At 43.5% G+C, this 22,710-nt stretch overlaps 1 protein-coding gene across 1 annotated transcript in view; it reads left to right on the forward strand.

Moving 5' to 3' along the window:
• Nucleotides 1–20,988, forward strand: part of Gdpd1 (glycerophosphodiester phosphodiesterase domain containing 1) — a 39,435-nt gene extending 18,447 nt beyond the window's left edge. The window contains exons 4-10 of the mRNA XM_021661360.2: nucleotides 842–887; nucleotides 8,309–8,427; nucleotides 9,138–9,227; nucleotides 12,578–12,711; nucleotides 16,530–16,589; nucleotides 19,233–19,284; nucleotides 19,568–20,988. Of these exons, the coding sequence (XP_021517035.1) occupies nucleotides 842–887; nucleotides 8,309–8,427; nucleotides 9,138–9,227; nucleotides 12,578–12,711; nucleotides 16,530–16,589; nucleotides 19,233–19,284; nucleotides 19,568–19,690 (624 nt within the window). The 3' untranslated portion in view covers nucleotides 19,691–20,988. The remainder of the gene's footprint in view (nucleotides 1–841; nucleotides 888–8,308; nucleotides 8,428–9,137; nucleotides 9,228–12,577; nucleotides 12,712–16,529; nucleotides 16,590–19,232; nucleotides 19,285–19,567) is intronic.
• The last annotated feature ends 1,722 nt before the right edge of the window (nucleotides 20,989–22,710 follow it).

Here is a 22,710-nt window from a genome sequence, read left to right on the forward strand (position 1 = left end):
GTAATTTTAAACAACTTAAACAAATAATCTATGTTCATAGCAGCATTGGAAGAAAGAAATAGTGTCCACTGTTGTCACCCGAGGAAAACTGACATTAACATGCTACCCTCTGTTGGTTTTCTACAGTTTTATACTCAACAGAGGTTAAGTATGTTGTGTTTCAAGTACTTTAATGTAACGGATGTGATGGCAAATGCCTATAATTACAGCACTCAGAAGTTGTGCCTGTACTTGGCCTGGTGGTACACACCTTTAATCCTAACACTTGGGAGGCAGAGGCAGGCACATCTCTGTGAGCTTGAGGGCAGCCTGGTCTACAGAGCAAGTTATAGGACAGCTAGGGCAACAGAGAAACCCTGTCTCAGAAACTAGAACAACAAAAACAAAATAAAAGAATAATAGTACAAATGTAGGACCTGGAGAGATGGCTCAGCGGTTAAGAACACGGACTGCTCTTGCAGAAGGTCTGAGTTCAGTTCCCAGCCCCCAGGCTAACCAGTTCTGGGGCTTCCAACATTTCTCATCTTCAAGGCCACCTGCACTCTCACATATGTGCTCACACACACACCTACACATAATTAAAAATAAGAACAAATCTTTTAAAAAATGAGGAGGCAAAAACTTTAAAAATGTATATACAGTTAAGTAGTGCAGATTTCTTACAGGTGGTCGTAAGTAATTATATGATGAATTTGCCCCTGGAAATGCTAAAGAATGTTGGGTTTAAATGTACGCTATGTCTTTCTCTTCTTTAAAGAACAAAGTCTTTATGTCATAATGTAAGACACTAAAGAATTTCTTGTTTTTGAGAGCTAATTTTTTTTAATCATATCTTTTAAAGGAGCTCCCACCTTACCTTTGCAAACTGGATGTCCCATTTCAGAGAGGTAACATTTCTTTTTTATGGTTTAAACGCTGACGTGAAAGTATATCCATTTATGTTGAGAATCATGGTAGTTTCTTGTTAATAGTATTACCCGCTAACCTGACCTCTGACCTAAAAATCTAAAACTTTGAGGACTATCTGATTCTGAGACTATTTGGCTCAAAGATTTAGCTATATCACTTTGCTTAAATTTACTTGACGACTAATTGAAGCCTAAATAACATGATAATTATATGAATTTCATTTATTGAAGATACTTTATACTTTGTGAGAGAGCAAGATGTGTGTTTTGAGATAGTCTCAGTCTAAATCTCAGCTGGCCTTGAATTCAGTATGTATCCCAGGCTGGTCTCAAACCCACAGCAGTCTTCCTGCCTCAGCCTTCAGAGTGGTAGGGGTTAGAGAAACATGTCTGTTTGCTTCGTCTTTCTTTCTCTTTTTCCTTCTTTCTTTCTTTCTTTCTTTCTTTCTTTCTTTCTTTCTCTTTCTTTCATCCTTCCTTCCTTCCTTCCTTCCTTCCTTCCTTCCTTTCTTTCTTTCTTTCTTTCCTTTTTTTTTGTCTTTCTAAAGCCTCAAGTTTTATAGCATTGCCACTACTTGTAGTAGTTGCCCATTATAAATATAATAAAGGATAAATAATTAAATAAATGAATAAATAAGTGGGAAGGGCCTCTTGTAGACCCTTTTTGGTGCTGTAACATTTGCTTCTGTAACTGAGCTGGTCCATCTATTTAATTCTTTTAATCGCATTTGTTTATTTGTATTTGTGTACGTGAGTCTGTGCACAGGCACCAGTGCACGCTGAGCTTCTGGACCTGACAGGAGGCTTGAAGAAGTTGTTTGGAGCTCTCCTTGCACCTTGTGGGCTCCGAGGTTAAAACTCAGGTCATCAGGCTTGGTGGTAATTGCCCTTACCCATGGAGCCACCTCCCCAGCTCACCTGACCTGGGATTCACCTCGTAGCCAAAGCTGGCCTCAGACTGAAGAGCTTCATTTCCTCTGTGCCCCACCAGGCCCAGCTTCTGAGGGCCTTATACTGGGAACATTAACCCTTGTCAGTTATAGGATATGAAGATACTTTCTGCCAACCCTGTTGACTGTTGTTTGTTTTGTTGTTGTTGTGAGAAAATCTACATTTTTATTTATCTAGTGTGGGTGTGTTGGGGGTGGGGGTGGGAGAGTCGGGGTGTACAGGCTTGTCACAGTGTACATGCAGAGATCAGAAGGTAACTTAGAGGAGCTGATTCTCCCCTTTCAGCTGAGCATTGAACTCAGGTAGTCAGGCTCGCCGGCGGGCATCTCTTGCCTTCTGAGCCATTTCACTGTCAGCGCCACGTAAGACCGATTTTAAATTAGCCAGTACAGGGCTGGTAGTAGAGCTCTGTGGTGGAACACTTGTTGCACTAGAGTTGAAGGCCAGGTGTGGTGGTTCATTCCTGTGATCCTCGCACTGGAGATGGAGGCAAGGGGAGCACAAAGCCAGATTGGAGAAGAAAGGGAGACTCTTTCTCAAAAATGGCAAAGGCTGGGGCTGGAGAGATGGCTCAGCAGGTGAGAACTCTTGCTGCTCTTAAGAGGACCTGGGTTCAGTTCCCAGCATCCACATGGTTGCTCATGCCTCCAACTCCAGAGGCTATGATGGCCTCTTCTGACCTCCAAAGGCTCCTGTACAAATATAGCACACATACATACACTCAGGCACTCACATATGCATAAAATAAATGTTAAAATATTCTTTAGATTAAACACCAAAGAAGAGAGGGCCCAGGAAGGAAAAGAAAGGTAAATAAAGTCAGGGGGGAAAAAACCTAAAAGTTACTAGGTATGGTAATACATACCTTTCATCCTAGCATTTAGGAGGCCAAGGCAGGCAGAGCTCTGTGAGTTCCAGGCCAGCTAGGGCCACAGTGAGATCTTATCTAAAACATAAAATGAAACAAAGGGCTGGAGAGGTAGCTTAGTAAGAGCACTTGCTGTTCCTCCCAGGGAATCTGAGCTCGGTTCCCAGCACCCACAGTGGTTGGCTTACGACTATCTATCTTTAGCTTCTGGGGATTTGATGCTTCTTCTGGCCTCCTCCAGCACCCACCCACATGTGCCCGCAGACACACAGACTTACAGCTAAATAAGATAGAATAAAAAATAATTGAATAAAAATGAAAAGTCACCTATTTGTAAAGTATGTTTCAATCTAACATAGTTTGATTTGTCTTCACCTAAGTATTCTTAATCTATGTTGGTTTGAGGAAATGCTCTTTTCATGTAATTTATGGCAAGCTTTGAGAGCCTCTGTTAGTATTAGTTAGGTTGGATTTACGCAGGTTAAGATGTGAAATTCTTAGCTGCATCTGCCACAGAGTGGGCTCAGCAGGAAGATCTCAGGGTCAAGCCTTGCCTGGGCTAGGAAATGAGTTCCAGGTCAGGCGTGGTGGTCACCCCTTCAATCCCAGTGCTTGAAGAGGCAGCTGCAGGCAGATCTCTGTGAGTTAGAGGCCAGCCTGGTCTACAGATTCCAGTAAACCCAGGGCTACACAGAGAAACCCTGTTTTGAAAAACCAAAAAGAAAAGTGTTTTTGAAAAACAAACAAACAAACAAGCAAGCAAACAAACAAGTTCCAGGACAGCCTGGCACGTTACTGTGACCTCATCTCAAAATAAAAGAAAAAGAGGTTTGTGTGTGTGTGTCAGTAGTAGAGGGCTTGCCAAGAGGTTCTGAAGTTCTGTTCAGGTTTGTTTGGTTGGTTTTGTTTGTTTGTTTGTTTGTGTTTGTTTGTTTGTTTGGATCTTTGGGGCAAGGTTTTTCTGTGTAACAGCCCTGGCTGTCCTGGAGCTCACTTTGTAGACCAGGCTTGTCTCCAACTCACAGATATCTGCCTGCCTCAGCCTCCTGAGTGCTAGGACTAAAGGCGTGTGCCACCAAGCCCTGTAGCTCCATTCAGTTTAAAGTGCTGAAAATAGAAATTGAATGTTCGTACTTTAGTTTTGCTCTCAGTAAAGCACAGCCAAACTCCATGAGTTTATCATCATCATCATCATCATCTGGCCTGGAACTCACTGTATAGATCAGGTTGTTCTTAAATTCACAGAGTTCTACCAGCCTCTGCCTCCAAAGTGCTGGGATTAAAGGTGTGAACCATCGCATCTGGCAAGGCTCCACAAATGTTAAAGAAAAAAAAACACCTTGGGAGTTATTTTCCAAGGTATTTTGCTTGGCCTGTAGAGCACTTTCCCAGCACTGAATAAACTTAATGTGAAATAGTGGTTTATAATCCCGGTTCAGGGGCCAGGGGAAGCCATACAGGAAGACTACAAGTTCAGGGTTATCTTTGTACCTTGTAAGTTGGAGGCCAGCCTCAGTTACATGAGAGCCCGTCTCAAAACAAAACAAAACTTTTTATTTCCTGGTTTTATGTCTCCTCCTAAGATCTTAAACTTAGGAATACAAAGACCTCTGAAGTCAGCTAGCCTGTCTTCCCTTACAGAGAAGGAAACTGAAGTCATGGAGGAGATTAACTTGATGAAGGTCACATAACAAGTAAATGACAGAGCTAGAACTTGACACTGTTTCCACCTTACCTGGCCAGCAATCAGACAGACGTTCCTCTCCTCCTTCTGAGCAGTTCCCCTGCCTGTTGCTGAAAAGTAGTGGCAGGTACTCAGATTTCACACAACTGTCAAGATTTTTTTTTTAAGTTTTTTGTTGTTGTTGGGGTTTGTTTTGTTTTGTTTTGTTTTTAAGTTTTTTGTTGTTGTTGGGTTTTTTTTTTTTTTAAGTTTTTTAAGGTCTTACTGTGTAGGCCAGGTTAGCTTTAAAGTCACAAAGATCTACTTGCCCCTGGCTCCTGGGCCACCAACCTAAAGAATAAAAACAAAAACAGAAAATTTTGCATTTGATTCATAGTTGATTTTAGACTATTCAAAGTTTAGACTAAGATTACAGGCGTGCACCATGGCAGCTGGCTGACGGGAAACATGATTATTTTAAATTCATGCACCCCCATGCAGCCAGCATCTACTGCTTTGGGCAGCACAGAACTAGAGTATCGTTCCCATGAAGTTGTTAGTTACAGAAGTCAGTTTAAATTATCTTAAGGTGGAGAAATAAAATACAGGGATGGAGAGATAGCCCAGCAGTTAAAAGTGCATCTTGCTCCTTCAGAGGACCGTGGGTGACCCTTATAACTCCAGCCTCATGGGATCCAAGGCCACCCACACATGCTCATAAACAGACATTAAGAATTAAGATAGATTCATTAGATAAAATATTGGTGAATTTTACATCCAATGTTGTTGAATCCAGAGATTCAAAAAGGCCCCTTGCGTCATCTCTTCTATGTACTTCTCCTTGTGTGAGTTTTCCCTTCTACATTTCTAAAGGTGGTACTGCTGTGTCACTCAGACTAGCTGTGGCACAGGTTGATCGGGAAGGCACAGTGATCCCCCTGCCTCAGGACTACAAACGTGGCGCCATGCGAGGAATTTGATTATTGACTGACATAAATTCACATCTTGCCTGTGCTGTGTCCCCACAGGGAGAAGCTAGGCTTCTCTGTGAGCATAGAGGGGAGAGTCTCAGAGAAAACACTGTCAAGTTGGGTCAAGTATGAACCTAGGTCATCCAGCCACCCCAGAGGGCACATGTCAAGAGCATGGGTGCTGTGATTGACAGCGTTTTCAGAACAACATTGAATAAGGAGAAATTTTTTTTGTCCTTTTTTTCTTTTAAAAAAAATAATAAATTAAAAAATATATATCTATATATATATAGAGAGAGAGAAAGAGAGCCTGGCAGTGACAGTGCAGGCCTGCAATCCCAGCCCTCAGAAGGCAGAGGCAGTCGGATCTCAGAACTTAAGACTAGTTTCTATATAATGAATTCCAGGTCAGCCAGGACTACACAGAGAAACTGTCTCAAAAACTGTTGGTATTTTTTCCCCTTTGTTTTTCAAAAACAAGGTCATATAGCCCAGGGTAGTCTTGAACTTGCCGTGTAGCCAAGGATGATTTTGAATTTACCTCCATCTCCCAAGAGCTGGGATCACAGGCATACACCACCATGACCAGTTTAGGCAGTGTTGGCCTTCTAACCCACAGCCTAATGCTGGGCAAACACTACCAGCTGATCCGCATTCTTAGCCTGAGTTACTCACATTAAAGAATAATGTTAGATTTATTATTTGTGTGTGGGGGAAGGTGTTTTTTGTTTTTGAGACAGGGTTTCTCTGTGTAGTCCTGACTGTCCTGTACTTACTTGGTAGATCAGGCTAGCCTAGAACTCACAGAGATCTGCCTGCCTCTATTTCTCTGAGTGCTAGGATTAAAGGTGTGTGTCACCATGCCCGGCTTTATATTTATATTTTATTTTATGTGTATGAATATTTTCTCTGCATGCATATATGTGCCTGGTGCTTTTAGAGGCCAGAAGATGGCGTTAGATCTCCTGGAACTGGAGTCATGAATGGTTGTGAGCCACAATGTGGGTGCTAGGAACTGAACCTAGGTCCTCTGAAAGAGCAACAGATTCTTCTAACCTTCTCTCTAACCCAAATGTTCCATTTTTAAATGTAGGGGTTTTTTTTTTTATGATTTATGTAGTCTGTGATAAATATAAATTCAGTTGTAAGTGCTAAATACTCATCTCAAGAATTGTTTTTGTTGTTGTGTTTTTTGTTTGTTTTATTGTTGCTCTTGCTTTGAGGCAAAGTTTCTCTGTGTAGCCCTGGCTGTCCACTAGAACTCACTTTGTAGACCACTTTGTAGACTCACTTTGTCTTGGGAAATAGCTCAGGTTGTCAGGCTTGACAGCAAGCACCTTTATACATTCAGTTCTATCATTTGTCTTTTTTTTTTTTTTTTTTTTTTTTTTTTGAGACAGGGTCTCTACATAGCACTGGCTGTCCTGGAACTCACTATGTAGGCCAGGCTGGTCTCAAACTCACAGAGATCTGCCTGTCTCTGCTTCCTGAGTGTTTAAAAGTGTGCACTAGCACAACCAGCCTTATACATAATTATTACTGCTCCTTTCTTTGAATAACTATATTGATAATAATAACAACAGACTGGAGCTGGAGAGATGATTGAGTGATTAAAAGTACTTGCCGCTCTTTCAGAGGGCCTGGGGTCAGCTCCCAGCACCCACATGGTGACTAGCAACCATCTCTAACTCCTGTTAGGCATCCCACAACCCCTTCTGGCCTTTGTCGGCACCAGCCACACACTTGGTGCACATACATGCAGGCCCAATACGTATGCACTTAAAATAAAATGAATACATCTTCAAAAATACTCATTTGTATTTTTTGTGTGTGCATATGCACACGTGTGTGTGTGTTTCAATGATAATCTCATAGCAAAGCAGTTTCAACTCATGAGTGGTTAAATCAAAATAAATAGCTGGGCAGTAGGGAAGGAGAAGCAGGCAGATCTCTTGAGTTTGAGGCCAGCTTGGTCTACATAGAGTTTACAGACAGCCAGGACAATGTAGAATGAGACCTTGTCTTAAATAAGTTAATTAAATTCTTGTGCAGCTACTCAACCTTTAAAAATCCTCTTAATATGATTAGTGGCAGGTTGAGTGAGGTCACAAAGGTGTGTAGTCCCCAACACTTGGGAGGTGGAGGCAGTAGGATCAGTCACTAAAGGCCAGCTCTCAGTGAATTCAAGGCCACGGTGAGCTACCTGAGATACTGTCTTAAAACATCAGTGGGTAGCCCCTTTAAAGCATCATGTAGCTCAGTGGTACAGTGCTGCCTATAGTGTGTGAGGCCCTGGGTTTAGCCCAAGGAGCATAAACACAAAAGGCAAGAAATAAGCCAGTGAGAGAATAGTATCGGTGGCCTGTGTCTGTGTCAGTGTTCTGTGTGTGATACGTATTTGCTTTTGCAAGACGTTACCATTGGGAAGTCGAGACGAAGAGTGCACAGATGTGTGTATTATTTCATACAGTCTTCGTGCGACTCTAGAGAACTTGAAAACTTTAAAAATTGAAATCGCAGAGGCAAGTGAATCTCTGAGTTTAAGGTCAGCCTGGTCAACAGAGTGAGCTCTAGGACAGCCACGGCTACACGGAGAAACCTTGTCTCAAAAACAATACATAAACAACAAACAAACAAACAAATATTGAAATCACAATTACAGATGTATAGCATGAAAATACTTTCATGGATATGAAAATATTAGACTAAGAACTGTAGGCACATTATATTGTAATGTGTCAGATAATGCACAGGGAAAACAAGGAAGCCACCAAGTGCTCATGAGTCTGAGTTCTCAGCTGCATTCAGGTGACTTTCCTCTCCTCTCTACTTTGCCTCATCTTGTCACTGCCCTATAATGAAAACACAGTGTAAATTCCAGCCATTACTAAAGTAAGACAGAGACTTTAAGAATGGAAGTTACCATTTACAAATGTTGTTCTCTCAGCCTGCAGGTGTGAAGGAACAGATAACCGCATCCCACTGCTGAAGGAAGTGTTTGAGGCTTTTCCTGAGACCCCCATTAACATCGACATCAAAGTCAACAACAACACGCTAATTAAGAAGGTACGAAGTCACTGCCCCTGGCAAGGTCAGAGCGCTGGCCAAGTCAGAGTTCTCAGGAAATGTGATATTCCAGGCATCAGCATTGTTTGATTTCAAAAGCTGAGTAAGGTTGGAAGAGTGAAAGACTGATAGTGATCAAGGGAGCTAGATCTGCTGGGGTTCAGCATTGTTTAAAGTAATGCCCGATAAGGTCAAGGAGGAAACTGCTGCGGTCTGTTCTCTGAGTGAGTCAGCCTATCCTGGAGTGAGGTAACAGTAAGCCCTCTGAGGCTTCGTTCACCTGACATTTCTGTAATTGACCACCGGTTTTAAGTTGTTTCATTTGTGGTTGGTTTATGTCCCATCACAAAGTAGTCTTATTCTATCAAATTCATCTTAGAGTGGTAAATGTAAACAATTTGTATTTCATAACAATCTCAATTCAGTTACCAGTTTTTCCACTTTTTTTGCTTTGTTTTGTTTTTTGTTTTTCTAGCCAGGGTTTCTCTGTGTAGCCTTGGCTGTTCTGGACTGGCTGGCCTCAAACTCAGAGCTCCACCTGCCTCCGCTTCCCTGAGTGCTGGGATTACAGGCGTGCACCACCGCACCCAGCTTGCACAATTTTATACTATCTTTTGGCAGGTAATTGATTGTAACCCATTTTTTAAGTAAAATGTGCAAGTAGATTTACCTACAGGCAAATGCATACAATTTCGTATTTTCACACGCAGGTCTCAGAACTGGTAAAGGAATATAAGCGAGAGCACCTGACAGTGTGGGGCAATGCCAGCTCGGAAATAGTAGACAAGTGTTACAAAGAGGTAAGCTTCAGAAGCGACACAGAAGGCTGCCTCTGTGTTTGTATGAGTCCCTGTGACAGGAATTCGAAAAAGCCGCCCATTTCCTAGCTCATTTGCAAATGGAAGGAACTAGCCAGTAGTTGCTTACAGAGATGAGGGACTGCCTCTAGCATCTTATGTTCGTTATGATACGGTCCAGGGGTTTTGATTGGGTTCATTTTCTCCACCAGTTAAAGAATTAAGAGACAGGAAAAACCTGAAGGCTGCCATGAATCGGCAGTTGAAGGAAGGTGTTTGGGGGGGTGGGGGGCAGGTCCAGACTAGAAAACGTCCCTCTGCGGGGGGGGGGGGACGGCGAACGCCCCTGAAGAGTCACTCCCCTACCTTAGGACTGGTCAGTCTGCGTGCAGAAGATATGATAGTTGATCAGTCCCAAACTGCTGTGTGACATGTCCTGATCAGGCCTCAGGTTTCTTGAGCCAGCCATTTGTTACCTAGCCATGGCCTCCCTCCTCCCTGTCAGTCTGCCTACCCTGGAGTTTACCTAAGTCCTCCTGTCTGGGTTGTAATCAGTTCACAGCAGTGTAGAGCATGCTAAGATTTGTCCATCAATGTTGTGCGTGTTATAGATGAAAATTTCCGTATTGTAATGTCTCTTTCCTTGGCACATCAAATTTCTGTGTGTTTTTGCTCTCCCCCACACACTCAAACCAAGGTGATGAGTGTTACATGGTACATACAGTGGGACACTCACCCTTTGAAAAATTTCTGGTGGTTGGAAATATGTCTGTAAAAATTTGCTTTATTTTTGGAATGATTTTCTACATTTCCTCCAGCAACTTTCAGAAGCTCATAGAACTTGGAATTCAAATGTTTAAAAAAACAGTCTTAAGAATTGAAGATTCCTTTTTATTTTTATGCATACAGTTGATTCATTTCTCTTGTGATACTAAGGACTCAGCCTCGCCTGACACATTTGCTAGCTCAAGCCACCATTGAGTTATACCCTCAACCCAACGCCCTTCTTTAAGACACAAGTGATTCCAAAGTGCAGGGATGAATATCATGAAGCAATAGAAATGACCAGATTCAAAGAACACTTTTAGGACAGTCCTTCCTTCTCAGCAGAAAAAAACAAAAAACATTCTGGGTCGAGTGTGCTCTGACTCAGAGCACAGCTGAGGCTTCGTTAAGCCCAGTAATTTATGCACTGTGGGCTGCGAGGGCCCAAGGTAGCCTGTGAACAAAAGGAAACCACAGAGCCGGTCAGTTGCTGTGTGGCTTCAGGTCTTATTTTCCCCCTCAGCCAGTCATTGTCTAATGTTATCTTCAGGTGTTACCACAGGGAGGGAACACTCTGGAAGCCTCTTGAGCTGCTGGCATTTTGAGTCATCACACAACTTTTCTAACGATAACAGGAATACAGATGCCAGGCAGCTGGTTCTGCCTTGGGTTGCTGGTAGGGAATGTCCAAGTGCTTTCCTCAGTAGCTGAAGAGAGATTGTTTTAAATAAAACCAAAGGTACAGTTACCGCATGAATCAGCAATTTCATCTTAGTCATTTATTTCAAAACTTATCCAAAGCTGGAAGCAGGAAGCCGACTCCCCAAAGTTGTCCTGTGATTGCCGCTTTTGCACTGTGGTGAACACCCACGTGCCCAACATGCACATACACAGATATAAAATTAAAAATAAAGCTAGGCATGGTAACACACGCAGTGCAAAGGGGACAGAGGCAGGGTGTCAGTCTGAAACCAGCCTGGTGTACATAGAGAGACCATGTCTCAAAAAACAAACAAGCAAACAAAAAATCCAAAAAAATTATTACTGTAAGAAACCAGGTTTGAGGTGCAGGCCTGTAATTCCAGCTCCTCTGGAGGCTGAGGCAGGAGGATCAGAAGGTCAAGGTAAACCTGCACTACAAAAAAGTTGTGGAGCTATAGCTCAGTGGTAGATCACTTCCCTAGCAATGCTCAAAGCCTTGGGTTCAAACACACAGACGTGCACACAAACACACTCAAAATCATGCATGCTGACAGGGTGGGAGATGGTTACGGCCAAGCCTAAGGAACCTCAGCAGGGGTCAGACCGCGGAAGGAGAGAGCAGGCCGACTTCTGTCCTCTGGGCACTCACATGTGCACCCCACCCCTAAACAAATAAACACAGTTCTCTCAAGGTCTCATGCTGAGGCCAGAGAGGCGGCTCAGTTGGGGAGTCACTTGTTAATGAAGCCTGAAGCCTGAGTCTGGTACCCAGCATCCACATGACAGGAGTGAGGTCGACCTCCAAACCCAGGTATGAGCACCACCACAGCAGATACACACACACACACACAAAAGTGAATAAATAAAACCCTTCTTCAAAAGAAGGATTATACGCTGTGTGATTCCATTTATGTAACATTCTCAAAACTGTAGATGTGGGTCCTAGATTGGTGGCTGCCAGGAAACAGGACCTGGAGAGGATAGGGAGTGGGCAGGGTTGATAGCATATTCTCTATCTCGTTTGTGGATTATAAGAATCTGTACATGGATCGCACAGAATTAAAACACATGAGCACACACGAACGGAAGCAGGCTAAAAATGGTAACCCCCAAAATAATGATGTGAGCTGAATAAAGTCTGTCACCTAATTAACGTGAAGCCGATACATCAGTGTCAACTGGCTTTGGTCCTCTAATACAGTCTTATCACATGTCACCTTCCGGAGAAGCCGAGGCAAGAACATATCCCACTCTGCTGTTTTTGTGGCTTCCTGTGAGTCTGTTGTTACTTGTAAGTAAGAGTTAGATTCTTGCTCTAACTCACAAAATTCTATTCATTCATTCATTCTACAACAGGGCCTCACCTATCCCAGGCTGGCCTCAAGCTTGGGATCCCTTTGTTCTCAGGTGCTGGGAGTTCAGGCATGCACCGTCACACTGTATGTTCTCTGTTCAATCCATAACAGCAGCAGGACGATGTGTTTGCTGCAGCTGATGTGCTTGTATGCACTCTAGATACTCCAGTCTGGAGCTGCAGAGCTGTCCGTTCACATTACTAGATATTTCCTGTGTCTTCCCTCTTTTGCTGTTGTTTTGATGTGTTTCCTAGCCTCTGGTTTAGTCTCTACTGTTCACACTGTAACCAACAGACGGACGTGTTACAGAAGCAACAGAGAAAACGTTAATGACATTCATTGCCCCACGGGGCTCCAAAGCAAATCATTCCTTACAGGTCTTTAGACTAGCTATAGAACTCTGAGTTGTGATTGTAATGAATAGTCATAATTCAGAGAGCGCTTGTCAGCATAGAATCTGGGGAATATCTTGTAAGGTTTATAAAGCGAGCCTGATTCCTAAAGTAACATTTAGTGTCGTTTGTGTTTTAGAACTCGGACATCCCCATACTCTTCAGCCTGCAGCGTGTGCTCCTCATCCTTGGCCTTTTCTTCACTGGCCTCCTGCCCTTTGTGCCCATCCGAGAGCAGTTTTTTGAGATCCCAATGCCTTCTATCATACTGAAGTAAGGCCTCACGCTTTTCACCAGTCACTGTTACAGAATGCTCAAGTGATGGCTTATGTTCATCTCTGCCACCATGGTTTGACTCTTTGGTGCTGGGGAAGAAATGCAGGCCTTTCACATGCTGGCTATGGCTTCTCCCAGCTCTTCCTCAGCTGTGGCTGTAGTCCCCCTAAACTTGGGGTTGGTCTCATCCGTGCTGAGTGGTGGTAGGGTCTCTTGGAGGTGATTAGGTGATGATGGAGGGGGTTGAATTCCTTTCTGTGGGAATGAGTTTTTGCTCTTGGTTTTCTTCAGCTTCCTCTCCCATCCAAGTTCCTCTTTCTCCAAGTGCCCACTGCTCTCCTGTCTCTAAGGATACCTGGTATCTTGTAGATACCAGGGCTGGGCTTGTGTGCTTCTAGAACTGAGACCTAAGTAAAACAGACTAAAGCAAATAGCAATGGGAAGAAATGGATGTTCCCACCGCCAGCTGAGGAGCTATAGGCAGTTGACAGCCTCTGAGGGAGAGGCAGACTTTCCTAGGTGGCATAGCCTCTGCTACCTTGCCAGTGTTCTAGTCAGTAACTCCGTACCCACACTCATGTAAGCAACCCTATAAAACTGAGTTTAAAAAAACCAGAGGGGCCATGAAAGGGGTTTAAGCCGGGCACAGTGGTGCATGCCTGAAATCCCAGCACTCAGGGAGGCAAAGGAGGTGGATCTCAGTGAGTTTGAGGCCAGCCTGGTCTACCAAATGAGTACAGGACAGCCAAGGCTGTCTCGAAACTGTCTCGAAAAAGTAAAGAAAAAAAAAAAAAAAGAAGGGGGAAGGGGGTTTATTGGGGGCGGGGGATGGTTCAAAGGGAGAAGGAGTAGGATAAAAAAAATTGTGGGGATTTAATATGATCAAAATATACACTGGATGATTTTTTTTTTTTTTTTTTTTTTTTTTTTGTTCATTTGCTTTTACAGGAGCGTGCCACTGTGCCTGGCTACATATGAGATTTTTAAAGAATACATTTTAACAATAGCTGGGCAGTGGTGGCCCACACCTCTAATCCTAGTACTTGGGAGGCAGAGGCAGGCGGATATCTGAGTTTGAGGCCAGCAGCCTGATTTACAGAATGAGTTCCAGGACAGTCAGGGCTACACAGAGAAACCCTGTCTCAAAAAAAAAAAAAAAAAAAAAAAAAGGAGGGAAGGAAGAACAGCTGTTTGTGGACTTAGGATATGTTTTAGTGGTAGAGCCCTTATTAGCACACATGAAGCCCTAGGTTTAATCTCCCACACAAACACAGAAAAAAGAATTCTGGTATCAAAAGCTTCTTTTTTTGTTTGTTTTTGGCTTTACAAGATAGGGTCCTCTCTGTAACCTTGGCTGTCCTGGACTCTCTTTGTAGACCAGGCTGACCTTGAACTCATAGAGCTGTGCCTCTGCTTCCCTGAGGGCTATGACCACAGGTGTGTGCCACCTCTCCCCGCTCTATCAAAAACTTCTTAATAAAATTAGATTATATTTTCTTCGTGTGTGTGTGTGTGTGTGTATGAGAGAGAGAGAGAGAGGGACTAACCTCTGGAATTGTTCCTCAGGAGCCATCCCTCCTGTTCTTGAGGCAGGATCTCTTATGTGGTGGGGCCTAGGGCTAAGCTAGCTGGCCAGCATGCCCCAGGTGTCTGCTTGTCTCTGCCTCCCAGCAATAGGATTGCGAAGTGCCCAGCACTGTGCCCGGTTTAGGTGCTGGGGGTCAGGCTCAGGTCACCGGGCTCGGATAAGCACTGTGCTGTCTGGGCACACCTCCATCACCCCCAGCTGAGCTTTTCTGACTTAGATTTATTGTGTGTTTCACACAAGTGTGCTCCAGTGTGGCCCCGCGCACATCTGTATGTCAGCAGTCAGTTCTCTCCTTCTACCACCTGGGTCCTGGGCACCAAACTCAGGTCCTGAGATTTGGCATTAAGCGCCCTCCGGAGCCATCCCCATAGCCCATTTCAGATTCCTGTGCTTAGCCCCCGCCCCTGTCCCCTTCACTGTTCGAGTGTCTTAGTGATGGACTTCTCATTTTTATCAGTTCTCGATTACATTTGTTAAAAGTCTTCATGGTCATTTCATAGACAGAACAACTAAAAACACCGTTTTCTCTCTCTCTCATGCTCACACACATACCCGTGCACGCACACACCCCTCATTACTGTAGCCCAGTTGACTTTAAACTCATGGCGGTCCTTTCACCCAGCCTCCAGAGTGTAGGGATTTCAGGCACGCGCCACCCCACCCTCCTCAAAAAACACTAGTCTACAAAGAAACTGTTTTCATTCATTTGCTGACAAAGAAAGATTTGAACCATTCACTACTGACTGTGTTTGCGTTCCCTCTAGAGTAGGGCGCCATGTTCTCTAGGTCCCTCCGTGCGCTCTTTAGGGACGTGAATGATATCGACATGCAAACCTAGGAAGCACAGACGCTGCGGCCTTAGTCTCAGCTTCAAGGGGTGAGAATAAGGGCTGAAGAGATGGCAGAAGAGATGTCTGCCGTGCCAGCGTGAGGACCTGAGCCGAACCAGTGAGCTCAGGGTTCAGGGAGACACCCTGTCTCAAAAAAAAAAAAAAAGAGGTTGAAAATGATGGAGAAAGACGCCATGTCAACCTGTGGCTTTGCGTGTTTACACATACACTTGCACAAACCCGCATGACTGTACAAATGCCACACACACATACACAGTGGTCATGACTTGAGACACGGAATATTATTTCTATTTGCTATTTGTGTTTCTATGTGTATGCAGTACACAGCGCACAGGACAGTTAGCAAAATAATTAGGAGTTGCATCTTAGTGAGGTAATTAATATTTGAGATATTAATTAGATTCCTGAAATTTTGACCAGAACTTTCCATCCAGGCCAGTGTCAGAGAAAACGTTAGAGTTCTAGGATAGCCAGGGCTACATAGAGAAATCCTGTCTCAAGAAACCAAGAAACACAAACAACTAAAAAAACTGTTCTGTGGATTAGAAGCAGTGTGTCTGGTATGGCAGTGCTCATCTTTGGTGCCAGCACCAGGAAGGAAGTGACATGGGAATCTGTGTGAGTTCGAGGCTAACCTGGTCTACATACAAAGTTCTAGGCCAGTCAGGGCTAAATAGTGAGACCCTGTCTTGAGGCATGAGCTCCTACCACCTGGTTGTTCTTGAATTTTTATCTTTTTCTGTATGGATATTATACACACACACACACAAATCTGTATACATGTGTGTCTGGTACCCGCGTAGGCCGAAAGAAGCTATAGGTCCTCTGGAACTGGAATTACAGACAGTTGTGAGCTGCCATATGGGTTCCAGGAACTGAACTGGGTCCCTGTGAGTCTGGCCAGTGCTCTTAACTACTGAGCCATCTCTCTATACTTTATTATGTCATTGAATCTACCCCCTATTAAATTTTATTAGAACAGAAGTAAAAGGATATGCCAAAACAAAGCACAAGGTGTGATACGCCTAGGATACCAGGTCTCTGGGAGATAAATTTTTCCTTAGTTTTGTTTAGCTTTGTATAATTTTAGTAAAAGTTAGCTTAAAACCAGTGGGGACAGAACCAATTTTTTATTTTTATCCTTTGGCAAGTATTTTTTATTTATTTTTATTTTTATTTGAGCCAGGGTCTCACTATGTAGCTGTCACTGTCCTGGAATTCACTGTGAAGAGCAGACTGGCCTGAAACTCACAGGAACTCCTGCCTCTGCCTTCCCTTCTATATATAGGCACTGTTTTCAGTTTAGATTTGTCATAGTTATCACACTAATACATTCTGTGTTCCTAATTCACACTTCAGTCTTTGACTTCTTTTAGGCTAAAAGAACCGAACACTATGTCCAAAGGTCATAAGTTTCTCATCTGGCTTTCCGATACGTAAGTATTTTAATTACTACTATGGCTCTCTCTATATATTTTAAGATTAGTATTTTTAATTGTGTGTGTGTTTGCGCGTGTGTGTGTGTTTGCGCGCGTGTGTGTGTGTGTGCGCACCTCTGCATGTACATTTGTGTACCACATGCATGCTTTGTGCTTGAGGAGGCCAGAAGAGAGCATTGAATCTCTTGTAACATTGATCTTTTGTAAACTTGCAACTTAGAGCTGCCTGGTGTGGGTGACTGGAATCAGCCTGAGTCCTCTGCAAAAGTAGCGAATGCTCTTATCTGCAAAGCCATCTCTAGATCGCCAAGATTTGCATGTAGACCAGGCTGGCCTTGAACTCGCTGAGATTCCTCCTCTGCACTCCAGTGGAGGGATTAAAAGCCTGCACCACCATGCCTGGCTTTTTCTTCTTTAAGATTTGTTTAGGGATTGATAGATTGATTGATTGATGTAATGACATTTATTTATTTATTCATCCATTTATTGGTTTTGAGCCTAGCCTTTAATGGCTGAGCCATCTCTCCAGCCCTATTTATTTTTTATTTATTTATTGTCTCATATATTACATCCTGAGCATAGTTTCACCTCCCTCTTTCCCTCCCAGTCCTCTTCTCCATTCATTTATTTTTTTTAATGTGCAGTGGTGTTTTGCCTGCATGTATGTCTGTGTGGAGATGCCTGATCCCCTGGAACTAGAGTTACAGACAGTTGTGAGCTGCCATGTGGGTGCTGGGAATTGAACCCAGGTCCTCTGGAGGAGCAGCCAGTGCTCTTAACCACTGCCATCTCTCCAGCCTCTCCATGCCTGGCTTTTTAAAAAGCATTTTAACAAAGTTATTCTGTGTGCATTGGGGAGTGTGTGGCTTGTGCTACATCGTGTGGAAGTCCGAGCACAACTCTGAGAGTTGTTTCTCTCTTTCCACAACAAGGATAAAGCTCCTCCCCCCCCCCCCAGGCCACCCCGTTGGCCCTGCAGCTGTAGTTATCGGATGCTGCGCTCTGAACGTGATACAGTCGGTCCACACTGTACCACGTCATTTGTGACCAGGACTTGAGCACCTGCTGTGCGAGTGGATCCCAGTGAACCACCTGAACTGGCCTAGTTACTCGTCACAAAGCCTGGAGAAGTGTTCTGGTCTACCTTCACGAGAAAGCCAAGCGTCCAGCCACTCACTTAACCGATTTGGTCACGGTCACACAGCCAGTGACCAGCAAGGTCGCAAAGGCTAGCCTTCCCCTCCTGCTTCCTTGCTGTTTCCACAAACCCACAGCTCAACATGGCGGAGAGAAGTGTGTGTTACAGTACGGGGTGGAGAGAAGTGGGCGGTGTCTACGAGTACATTTCTCAGAAATGTTTGCCCCAAAAACTTGACAGCAGCTGACATGCAGCCCTCCCTACGAGGTCCTGATGCCTGTTTTAAGGAAAGTTCTTTAATTTCCACAAGTGCTGAGTTTCATTTTAGTTAAAAACAACAGGGACTGGAGAACTGGCTCAGTGGGTAAGGGCGCTGGCTTCTCTTCCTAGACGGACCTGGGTTCAATTCCCAGCAACCACATGGCAGCTCACAACCTTATGTAATTCCAGTCCCGGGAATGAAATGAAATGAAATAACCAAATCTCAGTAGAAAAGGACTTTGAAAACAACAACAAAGTATTTCATATTTTGTTTTCAAATGGAGCCTTAAATGCTTAAGTTAGTATTCTAAACACAGCCTTTTATTATTTACTTTCTCTTCCAGAGAGTCTTAGAAAAGTCAGTGTTTTCTTTTTTCTCTCTGTTTTGTTGTTTTGTTTGTTTGTTTTTTAGACAGGATTTCTTTGTGTAGCCTTGGCTATCCTGCACTCTCCTTGTAGACCAGACTGGCCTAAAAACTTACAGTGATCCTCCTGCCTCAGCCTCCCTGAGTGCTGGGACTAAAGGTGTGCACGACCATGATCGGCTAGAGAGTTAGTTCTATCTTTTCTGTATATCACAGGGGCCTTTTCTTTTCTTTTCTTTTTTTTTTTTTTTTTTTTGCATTTTATTCTTGGCTTAATTTCTGGTTTTCAAAAATACATTGTATTTGATGTTAAAGTTCATGGTTGGTAGATTTTCCTATTTAATCACTTTTGTACATATAAATGTGATAGCTAAATCTGTAGGGTCTGGACGAGTGGCCCAGTGGTTAAGAATACATACTGCTCCAGCTCAGAGTTTGGTTTCCAAAACCCCCGTCAGTCAGCTTGCAGCTGCCTGTAACTCCAGCACTAAGGTATCTGACACCCTCTTCTGACCTCCACATGTGTGTTTACATACCTGTCCACACAGAGACACCACGCATATGGACATAATTGAAATAAAGTCTTTATAACATATGTAATTTTCCAGTGTTACTAGTTCTCATCTTGCGTAAGTGATTTGTAATCTAAAAGTAAACTTTACAGTTATCTGAAACTGGAAAATTATTTTTTTTTTCATAGAAAGAGTGAAAGTCAATGGGTAACAGTCATTATGGCTTGAGATGTTTGCTTGTGTTGCCGAAGCACTGGTATTAAACTAGCGAATTCTAAACCCTGTAAACTGACAGAGAAGACTAAAGGTTCATTCTAATCCTAGTGACTAAGATGTCTGAATCTGCTGTTTTCTTTCCCTCTAGCTTATTGATGCGGAAAGCTTTATTTGACCACCTCACGGCCCGGGGCATCCAAGTAAGTCCGGCCACTGTTGCGTTACGCAGGGCTTAATTCTGTCTGGGCCCCTTTTGATGCTACAACTGCAGTGAGGCCCGTGTGTTTGCAGTTAGTGATAGATCATCAGCTGGATCCCGTGTAAACGAGGGCAGCTGAAGTCAGAGGGGTGGGCAGTGCAGATCTGACAGAAATGACAGCCTTCGCAGGGGGCATTGTCCGTGTGCTACGACCATAGCGGGTAGATAGAAAGGCCTCTTCTGTTTAACCTTTCTTCCTGTACTTCTCACACCCCAATTTCCAGGTGTACATTTGGGTTTTAAATGAAGAACATGAGTACAAAAGAGCTTTTGATTTGGGAGCAACTGGAGTGATGACAGACTACCCAACAAAGCTTAAGGATTTCTTAAATAATTTTTCAGCATAAAAAAAAAATGTACTCCAAATTCAAAGGAGATAGGACATGAAAAGATCTGAGGAAAGGCGAGTCACCATGGTCTCCCTGAGATTTCCAGAACGATAAAAGGATTCATCAGTTAAGTGTGTATTACCTCATTTTTAAGTCTACGTGGGAATGTAGAAACTTCTGTATACTGTATATTTATTTTCAACAATATTGCATATTTTACATTGGCAACTTGTTTAGAAAGATGACTGGCTCTGAGATCCTTGATCAAGATGTCTGTACGTGATGCAGTATTTTACCATTGTAAACCTAAAATCAAAGACTAGAAGCCAAATTGACGCAAGATCAACCATGGTAAAAGGAGATTCCAGAGCGGGGCATGGTGACGAGAGCCTGTGATCCAGCACTCAGGAGCCTGAGGCGAGAGGATCATGGGTTCGAGGCCAGCTTGGGCTACATAGTGAAACCCTGTCTTTAGATTTTTTTTTTTTTTTTTTAAATAAAAAAGAAGAAAATGATTGAAGGTCATTACAGCCTTTTTGGATTGTCTGGTTAGGTCTGAGTGCATTTTAGGTGAAGGGACGATACAGCAGAAGAAGAACCTGAAAGCAGATGCTCACAGCTCCCTGGCAGGGCGTGCGCTGTTAACAGAAGGCAAATCCAAGTAAGCAACAGTTTGTTACTTACTCAGAAGTCAAATCTGCACACTGAGACAGACTTCTGGGCTGTGGTGGTCAATGGGGACATCCTGTCTGGAGTCCTTTTTTCAGGTGTGTGACAGTGCTATCATGTCTATTTTTTTTTAAATGTCGTTAAAAGTAGAATTTATAATTGTAAAATAAGACAAGATCCAATTAGTCACGGTTTTTATGTTTCCCCTAAAGAAATACACGAGTCTTATCCTTGAGGCGTGGCTAGACTGTTTGAACCTCCGTCTGGATTGTCAATGGCACAGCAGTCCTGTCATGCCCGGGCTGTCGCAAGCGCAGCTCTGTTGCGGGCATTTGTGGTGTGAGCCACGGGCTCCCTCCCGGTCTTCAGGAACTCACTCCTCTGAGGGTCAAATCGGGACAGACTTACCCAGCGTTACATATCACTTCCTCTGCCTTCTGGTGTGGCTTCCTGCAAATCCGTCTCTAGCCTTTTTGACAAATTTTCCTGATCTCAGATCGGGAGTTAAGTATAGTATAAACTGATAAACGTCTTTACCTAAGCCTCGGCCCTCGTGGGGTTTGCAGAGCACAGCTATGAAGGACAGCCTTACTCTCCCGTCTGTTGCTCTGTTGTCTAACTTGTAATAAAGTTTTCCAAGAACAAAATGAGGATCTTGATTTTCTTTCACGCTTGTAATTGCAGTGTGTTTCATATAATTGTTTCAGTCGGTGAGGTGGTTAGAAAGTGAGTGACCCTGAGATTCCTCACTGGCATAAAGAAAGTAAAGGTAACTTGAGTTCTGTCTATCAGAGAACTGACTATAAAGTTGTCCTCTGACCTCCACATAAATGCTGTGGCACACACGTGCACCCCTCTACACATAACACACACACACATACATGTGCACGCACGTGTACACACACATGAACACACACGCAGTTAAGTCAGTATGTTCCAATATGTAAAATCATGAATATAACACTGTGAACGGTCCTGCCTGGAACTGTGCAATGTGAATTTTCCCCAGAAGAGTTTGTCAAAGAATAAATAAATAAAAAGGGAATCCGGAAGAGTTTGTTCTGAGCCTTGAGGTAGCACATGCCTGTAATTCCAGTATCTAGAAAAGAGTTCTCAGGTTGGTTCAAGGCCAGTCTGGGCTCTGTAGTGTGTCCCAGACAACCCGGAGCTACACGACTTTTTCAAAAACAAGGAAAAACCCGAATACTGTGCTTCAGTAGGCGGCCACACTTAAAGAGTGGGCCCCTGCTGTGTATGCGGAAGTCGGGACGAACTTAGGAGCTGCTCGCCCTGGGCGTTGAACTCGGGCCATCAGGCTGGGAGGCAAGCTCCTTCACGGTGAGTCATCCCAGCCAGCTCATGCACTCTTGAACTCATAGAAACTGTGCCTACCTGCAGGAGACTGGCCTCCCAGTCACGCAAGGGAGGAGCAGAGACCCACCACTCCCCTAGGCTCTACGCCAGCCAGTCAGGGGTTGACGGGGACGTTTTCTTTAGTGACGTAGCCAATGGCAGGGTGCCTTGTCAACAAACCCTAATAAAACTCACTGCAACACACACACACACACACAGACACACACACACAAATGTGTGGGTGGCTAATTGGAAAGAGGAAGGAAATTATCAGGAGTGGGAGGGGGACAAAAGAGGATAACGGGCTGGATGGGTGGCTCAGTGGTTAAGAGCACCAGCTGCTCTCTCAGAGGACCTGGGTTCAATCCCCAGCACCCACACGGCAGCTCACACCTGCCTGTAACTGTTCCAGGAGATCCCACATCAGTGCAAATAAAATAAAAAATTTTAAATTATAAAAAAGGGTAACAGTGAACATGATCAAAACACATTTTATACATGTAATAAAATTATTATGTATAATTAGTATATATGAATACAACATTATTTAAAGGAAAGATATTAAATCTTTCCCCCTTTTTTTGGTGTCGTGTTGGCTCTCATATAACATCTAAGAACACTGAAGAAGAAAAAAAAATCACAAGCCAAACATGGTGACAAACACCTTTAGTCCCAGAACTGAGGAGGCAGAGGCAGGCAAATCTTTCTAAGTTCAAGGCCAGCCTGCTCTACATATCAAGTTCCAGGTTAGCCAGATTTAACATGGTAAAAATATGTCTCAAACAAGAAAAAAAAAAAATCCAGTTCATCTTTAAAAGTTTTAAAGAAAAAAAAAAAGAATTATAATTCAGGAGGGTAACAGAATTAAAAAAGGAAATCAGTTCAGCTTGGTAATATACGCCTGACATCTGAACACTTTGGCGCTAGGACAGGAGGTCACCAGCGCCAGAGAGCAGCAGGGACCACGTAGCAAGGTTGTCGTAGAAAAACAAACATTAGTAAACTCTGCTGTGATG

This window comes from Meriones unguiculatus, chromosome 7 (assembly GCF_030254825.1).
Source record: "Meriones unguiculatus strain TT.TT164.6M chromosome 7, Bangor_MerUng_6.1, whole genome shotgun sequence".
Taxonomy (NCBI): domain Eukaryota; kingdom Metazoa; phylum Chordata; class Mammalia; order Rodentia; family Muridae; genus Meriones; species Meriones unguiculatus.